The sequence below is a fragment of the Scyliorhinus torazame genome, chromosome 3 (assembly GCF_047496885.1).
Source record: "Scyliorhinus torazame isolate Kashiwa2021f chromosome 3, sScyTor2.1, whole genome shotgun sequence".
NCBI lineage: Eukaryota > Metazoa > Chordata > Chondrichthyes > Carcharhiniformes > Scyliorhinidae > Scyliorhinus > Scyliorhinus torazame.
The window spans coordinates 307,842,205-307,856,219 of NC_092709.1; the positions used below are offsets into that span (position 1 = coordinate 307,842,205).

At 46.8% G+C, this 14,015-nt stretch overlaps 1 protein-coding gene across 4 annotated transcripts in view; it reads left to right on the forward strand.

Annotated features, from left to right (window-relative positions):
- The window catches only part of ccdc142 (coiled-coil domain containing 142), a 302,979-nt gene that overhangs the window by 72,058 nt on the left and 216,906 nt on the right, over positions 1-14,015 (forward strand). For all 4 annotated transcript variants that reach the window (XM_072497531.1, XM_072497533.1, XM_072497532.1 and 1 more), the window contains one exon: positions 9,534-11,237. In XM_072497531.1, the coding sequence (XP_072353632.1) occupies positions 9,534-11,237 (1,704 nt within the window). The remainder of the gene's footprint in view (positions 1-9,533; positions 11,238-14,015) is intronic.

Below are 14,015 nucleotides of genomic sequence, written 5' to 3' on the forward strand. Positions count from 1 at the left end.
AACATAATTTATCTTTGTACTAAATTAACTCACTTTGACCCGAAAGATGATTTTTGTCAGAAACAAAAATGTTTTAAAGGATAGGGTGTATTGCTGGGGAGGTTGGGAGCAGATGAGGGAACTCCATTTTGAAATTAACCAATGCTGTATTCTGTATCTGAGAGTTTGATATTGCTAAGTTTTGAAAAAGGTTATAATTGCCCAATTTGTTCCAAGTTTATTCGCACAACAGATTAGAAAATGTGTGTCATTTACTTTAAAATCTTCATTATGAGACCCCAGTGATTGTCAATGGTTTTAAGAAGTATTTCTCTGGCTAATTAAATTCTAATTTTTAAAATGACCCCTCCTTAAAAGGCAGTTTTATACAAAAACTTCTTTGCTATTAGAATCCGGTCTATGAATGGGCAGTGATTCTGTACAACACTATTTTCTATTGTACAAGTTTCAGATATCAGTCTGTATAGATCATACTTTTTGTATCCAGTATCAACCTCAAGAGATTTCAGGTACAGTATGGTCTGATTCAAAATAAAGATCCTTTTATGGTATTTGGTGATATTTATTAAAGATGAGTTGAAAATAGTACAAATTTATTTTGGAACTCAAAAGCTGTAATCATTTAATACTGTTCCAGATTTTTGATTGCTTTTCTGTTTTCTAAAACTTCTGTGAAGTGGAAATCAGAATTCTTTGATCAGGGCTAAATCGCTGGCTTTGAAAGCAGACCCTCAGAGGGCAGTGAGGCTATATGGGTAGAGATCAGGAATAAGAAGGGTGCAGTCACAATGTTGGGGGTATACTACAGGCCTCCCAACAGCCAGCGGGAGATAGAGGAGCAGATAAGTAGACAGATTTTGGAAAAGAGTAAAAACAACAGGGTTGTGGTAATGGGAGACTTCAACTTCCCCAATATTGACTGGGACTCACTTAGTACCAGGGGCTTAGATGGGGCGGAGTTTGTAAGGAGCATCCAGGAGGGCTTCTTAAAACAATATGTAGACAGTCCAACTAGGGAAGGGGCGGTACTGGACCTGGTATTGGGGAATGAGCCCGGCCAGGTGGTAGATGTTTCAGTAGGGGAGCATTTCGGTAACAGTGACCACAATTCAGTAAGTTTTAAAGTATTGGTGGACAAGGATAAGAGTGGTCCTAGGATGAATGTTCCAAATTGGGGGAAGGCTAATTATAACAATATTAGGCGGGAACTGAAGAACATAGATTGGGGGCGGATGTTTGAGGGCAAATCAACATCTGACATGTGGGAGGCTTTCAAGTGGCAGTTGAAAGGAATACAGGACCGGCATGTTCCTGTGAGGAAGAAGGATAAATACGGCAATTTTAGGGAACCTTGGATGACGAGTGATATTGTAAGCCTCGTCAAAAAGAAAAAGGAGGCATTTGTCAGGGCTAAAAGGCTGGGAACAGACGAAGCCTGCGTGGAATATAAGGAAAGTAGGAAGGAACTTAAGCAAGGAGTCAGGAGGGCTAGAAGGGGTCACGAAAAGTCATTGACAAATAAGGTTAAGGAAAATCCCAAGGCTTTTTACACGTACATAAAAAGCAAGAGGGTAGCCAGGAAAAGGGTTGGCCCACTGAAGGATAGGCAAGGGAATCTATGTGTGGAGCCAGAGGAAATGTACGAGGTACTAAATGAATACTTTGCATCAGTATTCACCAAAGAGAAGGAATTGGTAGATGTTGAGTCTGGAGAAGGGGGTGTAGATAGCCTGGGTCACATTGTCATCCAAAAAGACGAGGTGTTGGGTGTCTTAAAAAATATTAAGGTAGATAAGTCCCCAGGGCCTGATGGGATCTACCCCAGAATACTGAAGGAGGCTGGAGAGGAAATTGCTGGGGCCTTGACAGAAATCTTTGGATCCTCGCTGTCTTCAGAGGATGTCCCGGAGGACTGGAGAATAGCCAATGTTGTTCCTCTGTTTAAGAAGGGTAGCAAGGATAATCCCGGGAACTACAGGCCGGTGAGCCTTACTTCAGTGGTAGGGAAATTACTGGAGAGAATTCTTCGAGACAGGATCTACTCCCATTTGGAAGCAAATGGACGTATTAGTGAGAGGCAGCACGGTTTTGTGAAGGGGAGGTTGTGTCTCACTAACTTGATAGAGTTTTTCGAGGAGGTCACTAAGATGATTGATGCAGGTAGGGCAGTGGATGTTGTCTATATGGACTTCAGTAAGGCCTTTGACAAGGTCGCTCATGGTAGACTAGTACAAAAGGTGAAGTCGCACGGGATCAGGGTTGAGCTGGCAAGGTGGATACAGAACTGGCTAGGCCATAGAAGGCAGAGAGTAGCAATGGAAGGATGCTTTTCTCATTGCAGGGCTGTGACCAGTGGTGTTCCACAGGGATCAGTGCTGGGACCTTTGCTCTTTGTAGTATATATAAATGATTTGGAGGAAAATGTAACTGGTCTGATTAGTAAGTTTGCAGACGACGAACTTCCGGGGGCGGCGATGACCAGCTGAGTCGCACGTTTCGGCAGCTCCCGGTGAAACGGACTTTTGGGCTCTTGATAGGAGCCCCAACGGCAATTTTGACGGCTAAAAACACTGTGCGGTAAACCAGAAGGGAATCCCCCCTGGATACGGATGAAAAAAGGAGGAGAAAGTGGCCGGATTGCAGTGGATCCTTTAGAACAGCGGCAAGGAAGGCAAGCAAAAACCAAGATGGCGTCGGAAGGTGGCAGTTTAACATGGGGCCCTGAACAACAAGAGTTCTTGAAATGCTGTGTGGAAGAGATCAAAAAGGAAATGAAGAAAGAGCTGTTGGCCCCGATACTACAGGCGATCGAAGGGCTAAAGGAGGAACAAAAGACCCAGGAGCGGGAGCTTCGGGTCGTGAAGGCAAAGGCAGCCGAGAATGAGGACGACATACAGGGCCTGGTGGTGAAGACGGAGACGCATGAGGCACATCAGAAACGATGTGTGGAAAGGTTGGAGGCACTGGAGAACAACGCAAGGAGGAACAACCTGAGGATTCTTGGTCTTCCTGAAGGTGCAGAGGGAGCGGACGTAGGCGGCATATGTGAGCACGATGCTGCACTCGTTAATGGGAGCGGAGGCCCCGGCGGGTCCGTTGGAGGTGGAGGGAGCATACCGAGTGATGGTGCGAGGACCGAGAGCAGGAGAAATTCCCAGAGCCATGGTGGTGAGATTCCTCCGTTTTAAGGATAGAGAAATGGTCCTTAGATGGGCAAAGAAAACTCGGAGCAGTAAATGGGAGAACGCGGTGATCCACGTTTATCAAGACTGGAGTGCGGAGGTGGCGAGAAGGAGGGCGAGCTTTAATCGGGCCAAGGCGGTGCTTCATAAAAAGAAGATAAAATTTGGAATGCTGCAACCGGCAAGACTGTGGGTCACATATCGAGGGAGGCACCACTACTTTGAGACGGCGGATGAAGCGTGGACTTTTATTGTGGAAGAAAAACTGGAATGAGCGGGCTATTAAAAAGAACGTTTGAACAAAGTGGTGGGGCGAATGTGGGGGGCGAAGAGGGGGGTTAAAAAGGGGGGAAAGAGGAGTTTTATGTACTAATCCTGCGATGTGGTAACTTTTCTCTCTTCCACAGGTGGTGATGGGGGGAGGAGGGGAGGTGGAGGAGATGGGGCGTTGGCCATTGGGTGCGGGGCCAAGGGAGAAGCGCGGGCTTGGTTCCCGTGCTATGATAATCATGGCGGGAATAGAGAAGCAGGAAGGAGGGGGCGTCGCACGGTGCGAGCCGAGGTCACGGGGGGAAGCCGAGGTCGGCCAGAGTTTGCTGACTTCTGGGAGCAACATGGGGGGAGTAATTACGCTAGCGGGGGATCTAGCGGGGGGGGGGGGGTGGGAGGGGGGAATTACTGGGCTGCTGCTGCTGGGGCGAGGGGGGAGCTGGTATGGGCGGGGGGGCACCGCCTGGGGGAGATACAGCTGTGTGGGAACCGGGTGAGGAGCTGGAAAAAGGGGATGGCTAATCGACAAGGGGGGGGGGGGGGGGGGGTAGGAAGCCCCCCAACCCGGCTGATCACGTGGAACGTGAGAGGGCTGAACGGGCCGATAAAGAGGGCACGGGTACTCGCACACCTTAAGAAACTTAAGGCAGATGTGGTTATATTACAGGAAACGCACCTGAAACTGATAGACCAGGTTAGGCTACGCAAAGGATGGGTGGGGCAGGTGTTCCATTCGGGGCTAGATGCGAAAAACAGGGGGGTGGCGATATTAGTGGGGAAGCGGGTAATGTTCGAGGCAAAGACTATAGTGGCGGATAACGGGGGCAGATACGTGATGGTGAGTGGCAAACCACAGGGGGAGACGGTGGTTTTGGTAAACGTATATGCCCCGAAGTGGGATGATACCAATTTTATGAGGCGGATGCTAGGACGCATTCCGGACCTAGTGATGGGAAAGCTGATAATGGGGGGAGATTTTAATATGGTGTTGGAACCAGGGCTGGATAGGTCGAAGTCCAGGACTGGAAGGAGGCCGGCAGCAGCCAAGGTACTTAAAGATTTTATGGAGCAGATGGGAGGTGTAGACCCGTGGAGATTTAGCAGACCTAGGAGTAAGGAGTTCTCGTTTTTCTCCTATGTCCATAAAGTCTACTCGCGAATAGACTTTTTTGTGCTGGGAAGGGCGTTGATCCCGAAGGTGAGGGGAACGGAGTATACGGCTATAGCCATTTCGGATCACGCTCCACACTGTGTAGACTTGGAGATAGGGGAGGAAACAGGAGGGCGCCCACCCTGGAGAATGGACATGGGACTAATGGCAGATGAGGGGGTGTGTCTAAGGGTGAGGGGGTGCATTGAAAAGTACTTGGAACTCAATGATAATGGGGAGGTCCAGGTGGGAGTGGTCTGGGAGGCGTTGAAGGCGGTGGTTAGAGGGGAGCTGATATCAATAAGGGCACATAAAGGGAAGCAGGAGATTAAGGAACGGGAGCGGTTGCTGCAAGAACTTTTGAGGGTGGACAGACAATATGCGGAAGCACCGGAGGAGGGACTGTACAGGGAAAGGCAAAGGCTACATGTAGAATTTGACTTGCTGACTACGGGCACTGCAGAGGCACAATGGAGGAAGGCACAGGGTGTACAGTACGAATATGGGGAGAAGGCGAGCAAGTTGCTGGCACACCAATTGAGGAAAAGGGGAGCAGCGAGGGAAATAGGGGTAGTGAGGGATGAGGAAGGAGAGATGGAGCGGGGAGCGGAGAGAGTGAATGGAGTGTTCAAGACATTTTATAAAAAATTATATGAAGCGCAACCCCCGGATGGGAGGGAGAGAATGATGGGCTTTTTGGATCGGCTGGAATTTCCCAAGGTGGAAGAGCAGGAAAGGGTGGGACTGGGAGCACAGATCGAGGTAGAAGAAGTGGTGAAAGGAATTAGGAGCATGCAGGCGGGAAAGGCCCCGGGACCGGATGGATTCCCAGTCGAATTCTATAGAAAATATGTGGACTTGCTCGCCCCGGTATTGACGAGGACCTTTAATGAGGCAAAGGAAAGAGGACAACTGCCCCCGATTATGTCTGAAGCAACGATATCGCTTCTCTTAAAGAAGGAAAAGGACCCGCTACAATGCGGGTCCTATAGACCTATTTCCCTCCTAAATGTAGATGCCAAGATCCTGGCCAAGGTAATGGCAATGAGAATAGAGGAATGTGTCCCGGGGGTGGTCCACGAGGACCAAACTGGGTTTGTGAAGGGGAGACAGCTGAACACGAATATACGGAGGCTGTTAGGGGTAATGATGATGGCCCCACCAGAGGGGGAAACGGAGATAGTAGTGGCGATGGATGCCGAGAAAGCATTTGATAGAGTGGAGTGGGATTATTTGTGGGAGGTGTTGAGGAGATTTGGTTTTGGAGAGGGGTATGTTAGATGGGTGCAGCTGTTGTATAGGGCCCCGATGGCGAGCGTGGTCACGAATGGACGGGGATCTGCATATTTTCGGCTCCATAGAGGGACAAGGCAGGGATGCCCTCTGTCCCCATTATTGTTTGCACTGGCGATTGAGCCCCTGGCGATAGCGTTGAGGGGTTCCAAGAAGTGGAGGGGAGTACTTAGAGGAGGAGAAGAACACCGGGTATCTTTGTATGCGGACGATTTGCTACTATACGTGGCAGACCCGGCGGAGGGGATGCCAGAAATAATGCGGATACTTGGGGAGTTTGGGGATTTTTCAGGGTATAAATTGAACATGGGGAAAAGTGAGTTGTTTGTGGTGCATCCAGGGGAGCAGAGTAGAGAAATAGAGGACCTACCGTTGAGGAAGGTAACAAGGGACTTTCGTTACCTGGCGATCCAGATAGCCAAGAATTGGGGCACATTGCATAGGTTAAATTTAACGCAGTTGGTGGAACAAATGGAGGAGGATTTTAAGAGATGGGATATGGTACCCCTGTCACTGGCAGGGAGGGTGCAGGCGGTTAAGATGGTGGTCCTCCCGAGATTCCTCTTTGTGTTTCAGTGCCTCCCGGTGGTGATCACGAAGGCTTTTTTTTAAAAGGATTGAAAAGAGCATTGTGGGTTTTGTGTGGGCCGGGAGCAACAGGTGAGGCGAAAGCGCCACAGCGAAAAACTGGACCGACCTCCTCAGAAGACAAACATGGGACACAACCGACAGAATACCCTTCGTCGTCCAGTACTTCCCCGGAGCGGAGAAACTACGTCATCTTCTTCACCGCCTTCAACACGTCATTGATGACGATGAACATCTTGCCAAGGTCATCCCCACACCCCCACTACTTGCCTTCAAACAACCGCGCAACCTCAAACGAACCATTGTTTGCAGCAAACTACCCAGTCTTCAGAACAGTGACCACGACACCACACAACCCTGTCATGGCAATCTCTGCAAGACGTGCCAGATCATCGACATGGATACCACTATTACACGTGAGAACACCACCCACCAGGTACGCGGTACATACTCGTGCGACTCGGCCAACGTTGTCTACCTCATACGCTGCAGGAAGGGATGTCCCGAAGCGTGGTACATTGGCGAGACCATGCAGACGCTGCGACAACGAATGAACGGACATCGCGCAACAATCACCAGGCAGGAATGTTCCCTTCCAGTCGGGGAACACTTCAGCAGTCAAGGGCATTCAGCCTCTGATCTCCGGGTAAGCGTTCTCCTTCAGGACCCGCGACAACGCAGAATCGCCGAGCAGAAACTTATAGCCAAGTTCCGCACACATGAGTGCGGCCTCAACCGGGACCTGGGATTCATGTCGCATTACATTCATCCCCCACCATCTGGCCTGCGAAATCCTACCAACTGTCCTGGCTTGGTACAATTCACACCTCTTTAACCTGGGGTTACCCCATCTCTGGATCTGTAAAGATTTAATCACCTGCTAATGCTCGCATTCCAAGCATTGTTTGGCATCTTTGAATTTGTCTATATATGTGTTTCTGGAACAGACCTCTTCATTCACCTGAGGAAGGAGCAGCGCTCCGAAAGCTAGTGACATCGAAACAAACCTGTTGGACTTTAACCTGGTGTTGTAAGACTTCGTACTGTAATTAAATAATAGTTGACTTGGATTTTACATTGCTAGCTGCTTTTATGGTTGGCGGGCGGGCTGATTGGGTGTGCAACCTTTTTTAAGCTGCAACCTCGATCCAGGACGGGATGCAATTCAGGGCTCAAATAGGGTCTAGCACAGTGGGACTAGCACAGTCAGCTGGCTTGTAATGCAGAACAAGGCAGCAGCGTGGGTTCAATTCCCGTACCGGCCTCCCCGAACAGGTGCCGGAATGTGGCGACTAGGGGCTTTTCACAGTAACTTCATTGAAGCCTACTTGTGACCATAAGCGATTATTATTATTAATAAATAAAATTAACAAATCTATCAGGGAAATGAAATAGTTTTTCCACTGATATTTTTTACAGGTCCGCCACTCCCTCAGCCAGCTCCACAGCGGCTGTACCTCTGAGGAAACACATTGGAACTGCCAGCCCGCACATTCCTTTTTCTCGGTGCCCGCCCTCTTCCTGTCCAACCTGACAGCGCTCAGCCATTCACAGAGCGTGTTTCATGTCAGATGGCTGGTAATTGGTTACCCAGCGTAATATTGCGTTAACAACATGACCACGTGCGGGAGCGTGTTTCACATCCGCTGCCGCACCATCTTCAGGAAATAGAGTAGTTACAGCACAGATGAAGGCCATTCGATATATTGTGTCAGGGCGAGTTCTATTCAAGAGCAGCTTGGATATAAAATTTAAAACCGAAGTATAAGGTGATCAATTTTAGGGCAGGAAGAATGAGAAGAGGCATTATGCACAAAATGGTACAATTTCAAGCAGGTGCAGGAACTGAGAGACCCATGAGTTTATGTGCACCAAGCTGAACAGGCTGTTGAAAAGGCTTTCAGGATATTTGGTTGTATGAGTCAAGTCATAGAGTACAGAAACAATTAAACCTTTATAAAACATGGTTAGGCCCTCACTACAGTACCGTGGCCAATTCTGATGGACTACACTTTAGGAAGTCTATCAGCACTTTAGAGAGGAGGCAGAGAAGCCTTACTAGAATGGTGTCAGTGATGGTAAACTTCAGTTATGTACAGAGAGTAGAAAAGATGGTGTTGCTCTCCTTAGAGTCGAAGTGTGGTACAGGTTCGTAATTCTGAAGGAATTTGACAGAATAAAGAAGGAGTGACAGTGACAGAAGGGTCAGTAACCAAAGGACAGATTGAAGGCAATTGGCAAAATAACCTCAACCAAACTCTCAACCACATTTTCCATCACCAGTCTCAATATATTTATTAAAACTTTGCTATTCATTCCTTGCAGATTTTTTTCTATGACCTTTTTGCTCCTCATTTCTTTCGCTTGTTGATTTTTTTATAGCGTGGATAGACTGTTGAATTTCCACATTTCCTTGCATTGACCTTTCATTTTGCTAGGAAGGGCAGTTCTACAGTTGAGAAAACTGAAGGTTGACATGACCCGCTGCTCAGTGGGCAGCATGGTAGCATTGTGGATAGCACAATTGCTTCACAGCTCCAGGGTCCCAGGTTCGATTCCCGGCTTGGGTCACTGTCTGTGCGGAGTCTGCACATCCTTCCCGTGTGTGCGTGGGTTTCCTCCGGGTGCTCCGGTTTCCTCCCACAGTCCAAAGATGTGTGGGTTAGGTGGATTGGCCATGCTAAATTGCCCTTGGTGTCCAAAATTGCCCTTAGTGGGGTTAGGGTGGAGGTGTTGACCTTGGGTGGGGTGCTCTTTCCAAGAGCCGGTGCAGACTCGATGGGCCGAATGGCCTCCTTCTGCACTGTAAATTCTATGACCTCATCAGAAAGTGAACAAATTCATTTTTAAATGATTTTTCAGTGCAAATCAAAGAGTATTACAGCTGGATGAATTCTCTCAACAATATAAACAATCTTGCTGCTTCAGAGAACATAACTGTGGTGTTGGTTACTTGTGTACAAGTTAAGTTTTATCTATTCTGTGCATCTAATTTTATCCCACTAAAAACATCTCACATTCTATGAATTATTCCATATTTCCATGTTTAGGATTACCAAACAGTTTTGCAAAATCTCTGCAGCAAGCTGAAACTCTACTGTGGAATCGGCTTCAACCTGGGTGGAGATGGCTAATGACGAAGCACCAAGTAGAAGACAGTTGTTCAGACACAGACAGTGATGATTCATTGCTGTCCCCCGATCTGGATAATAGATTTCTTTCAGGGAGACTGGCTGAGGCAGAGCGGATTGCCTTTGACCTAGGTAAATGTTGTCAGCTGCAACGAAGCCTTAAAGGAGGCTTATTTCATGGTCATGTAAAATCATTGCCCTCAGATGTTCTGGGCACCACTGATTTCCATTATCATCGGACCATATCGAGTTTAGCAAATAATTATGCAAAACTTCAGATACTGCTGGAACGTAGATCTTGTATTCTTCTAAATAAAACATATGCCATGAGTGTAAGTGGAGCATCTAAGTTTGTAAAAAAACTGACCGAACTGTTGACCCAAGAGCAAGAAATGTCCAAAAAGGTAAATCTGGGCAAGGATCATTCAAGTGGCATATCTGTTAAGAGACTTGGACGCCTGTGTGAAGAACTGAGATACCATACAAGCCACTGGAAATGCCTTAGTGAAAAAATTAAGAATGATCCTTGGTTAAATTGTCAGCTGATACATATGAAGGAAACCTTTAACCGTATGAAGCAGGCTTTGACATGGTTGGGCATATATGCTGTTTTTCTCATGGAGCAATATATTTCTACAGTACTTTGTACCTTAGCGTATGTTAAACCATATGTTCTTCCCTCCGAATCGCTTTGGGAATTTTTTCGTGGTCTGGAAATATTCAACAGCATTGTATCAGAATCTAATACGCATCTGTCATGCCTTGAACTGAAGAACGGTATTGAAGAAATAAATATAAATGAATCTGATTTACTGTCTCAAAGATGGGAAGTAACATCGCATAGAAAGAGTTGGAATTCAAAATTTGAACCATTCCTAGTAGAAAGAGTATTGGGCGTTTTAGCCAATGAAAGAGGAAGGATAGCATCTCAGTGTTTCTATGAAGTCATCACGACAAACAAAATATTTATTTCAACTGTGAGTAGTAATAACCTCACAGCTTTGGATTGGGAAAACATAAAAATATCTTTTCTTCAGAGTTGTACAAGTAGTCATAATATTTTTTGTGGTGAAGATATACGAACTAACCCGTGTCGGCCAAAATTAGAGGACAATCGGCATGGATTAGAACCTTGTACCTGTAAGAGGTCCATTGAAGAATTCTGCATGGAAGATGAAGTGCTTCTGAACCGTATTGTTGATGGGCTTGCTACATCCAACATGCTGTGGCAACATGTTTTGAACAGACCCATGTCTGATAAACCACAGGAAGTTAAAGCTCAAGATTTGCAATTTCAGCACATCCCCTCAGCAGAAAATAAACCTGAACAAGATTTAGAAGCCAAAAGATACGTTGAAATAAGTCAACATCCTTTAGTTCCTCCTATCAGGAGAAAATCTGTACACTGGCAGGACTCTTCACACTGTGAAGGAAAAGGTGCACTATATTCTAAATACAAAACCATGATGTGGAAAGCATTTGCAACTCACCTGAGTGATCTATTTTACTTCCAACCATTGCTTTCTTATGGAACCTCTAAACATTCTATTGGAAAGCTGGATCAGTGCAAAGCCCAAATTACTGCACTACTTATTCAAGTGTTGCATGAAGCATGTTACAAAGGTAAGCTTGTCTGCAGAAAATTGAAAAAAAAGAAAAACTTGCATTTAATATTGTGTCTTTACAACTGGTGAAGTACCTCCTGAAGTGTATTCACGGTTTCAATGTAAGAAATAGAAACGGTGTCTGGGCTATTAATGACGGCAGCTCATCGAATCATTGAATGGTCACAGTGCAGAAGGAGACCATGTCTGCCTCTACCATGTTCTCAGGCAAGACATTGCAGACCCTAACCTAAAAATGATTTTCCTCATGTCACCTTTGATTTCTTTGCCATTCACTTTAAATTCACATCCTCTGATTCTCGCCATTTTTGCCACTGAAGAATAGTTTCTCCCCATCAACACATGGGGAGGCGATCGCATAGAGGTATTGTCACTGTACTGGTGATCCAGAGACCCAGGTTAATATTCTGGGGACCAGGGTTCCAATCCCGTCACAGCAGATGGTGGAAATTGAATCCAATAAATATCTTGAATTACAAGTTTAAAGATGACCATGAAACCATTGTCAATTATCGTAAAATACTCTGCTGGTTCATAATGGCCTTTGGGGAAGGAAATCTGCAGTCTTCATCTGGTCTGCCCTACATGTGACTCCAGATCCACAGTAATGTGATTGACTCTTAAATGCCCTTTGAAATGGCCTAGCAAGCCACTCATCAAACCGCTACAAAGTGAATAAAAAGGAAAGAAACCGGACGGACCACCTGGCATTGACTAGACAGTGGAAACAACAACAGCAAACCAAGCCCTGTCGACACTGCAAAGTCCTTCTTATTTACATAGAGTTCTAGAGTCATGCAGCACAGAACAGGCCCTTCAGCCCATTGTGTTTATGCCAGTCAAAAACAACCACTAACTATTCTAATCCCATTTTCCAGCTCTTGGCCCATAACCATGTATGCCTTGGGATCACAAGTGCACATCTAAACACTTCTGAAATGTTATGAGGGTCCTGCCTCCATTGCCCTTTCAGGCAGCGAGTTCCAAACTCCCGCCACCCTCTGGGTAAAAAGGTTTGTCCTCCCATCCCCTCTAAACCTTCTGCCCCATGCCTTACGGCAAATCTTAGACATTTCAAGGGGTTGTGCCAAAATTGGGAGAGCTATCTCGCAGACTAGTTGAGCAATAGCCTGACATAGTCATACTCATCGAATCACACCACTATCACCATCCCTGGTTATGTCCTGTCTCACTGGCAAGACAGACCCAGCAGATGTATCCAGGCACCATGGTTTACAAGTTGGGAGGGAGTTGCTCCGTGAGGTCAAATATGAGCCATGAAACCTGCTGATTACCATCCATCGTCAGCTGATGAATCAGTACTACTCCACGTTGAACACCACTTGGTGGAAGCACTGGAAGGGGCTGGTTTAGCACAGTGGACTAAATAGCTGGCTTGTAAAACAGACCAAGGCCAGCAGTGCGGGTTCAGTTCCTGAACCAGCCTCCCCGAACAGGTGGCGGAATGAGGTGACTAGGGGCTTTTCACAGTAACTTCATTTGAAGCCTATTTGTGACAATAAGCGATTTTCATTTTCATTTCATTTCACGGAAGGTGACAAGGGCGCAGAATGTGCTCTGGTGGCGGACTTCAATGTCCGTCATCAAGAGTGGCTCGATTGCACCACTACTGACTGAGTCCTGAAGGACATAGCCGCTAGACTGCGTCTGACAGGTGGTAAAGGAACCAACAAGAGGGAATAACATACTAGACCTCATCCTCACAAACCTGCCTACCGCAGATGCATCTGTCCAAGACGGTAACAGTAGGAGTAACCACCACACAGTTCTTGTGGAGACAAAATCCTGTCTTCACATTGAGGATTCTCCATCGTGTTGTGTGGCACTACCATTATGCTGAATGGGATAAATTCAGAACAGATCTAACGAGAGAGAGAGAGAGAACGACTCTCCACTAGTTAGAGTCATTCCTCGCTCAAACAAAGATTGCTGTGATTGTTGGAGCTTAGTCATCTCAGTCCCAGAACATCACTTCAGGTGTTATTTAGGGTAGTGTGCTCGGCCCAACCACCTTCAGCTGCTTCATCAATGTTATCCTTCCAACATAAGGTCAGATGTGGGGATATTCGCTGATGATTACACAATGTTCAGCACCATTTGTGACTCCTTAGACACTGAAGCAGTCCATGTGTAAATGCAGCAAGACCTGGGCAATATCCAGGATTTGGCTGACAACTGGCAAGTAACATTCGTGCCACACAAGTGCCAGGCAATTACCATGTCCAGTAAGAGAGAATCTAACCATTGCCCCTTGACATTCAATGGCATTACCACCAGTGAATCCCCCACTAGCTACATCCAGGAAGTTACCATTGACCAGAAACTGAACTGGACTATCTATATAAATACTGTGGCTATAAGAGCAGATCAGAGGCTAGGAATTCTGCGGCGAGTAACTCGCCTCCTGACTTCCCAAGGCCTGTCCGCCATCGACGAGGCACAAGTCAGGAGTGTAATGGAATACTCCCCACTTGCCTGAATGAATGCAGCTCCAACAACACTGAAGAAGCTCGACAGCATCCAGGACAAAGCAGTCCGCTTGATTGGTGTCCCTTCCACAAAGATTCACTCCACTGACGCACAGTAGCAGCGGTGTGTACCGTCTACAAGATGCACTGCAGGAACTCACCAAGGCTCTTTAGGCAGCATCTTCCAAACCCACCACCACCTTCAAGGACAAGGGCAGCAGATACATAGGAACACCACCACGTGGAAGTTCCCCTCCAAGTTGCTCACCATTCTGACTTGGAAATAT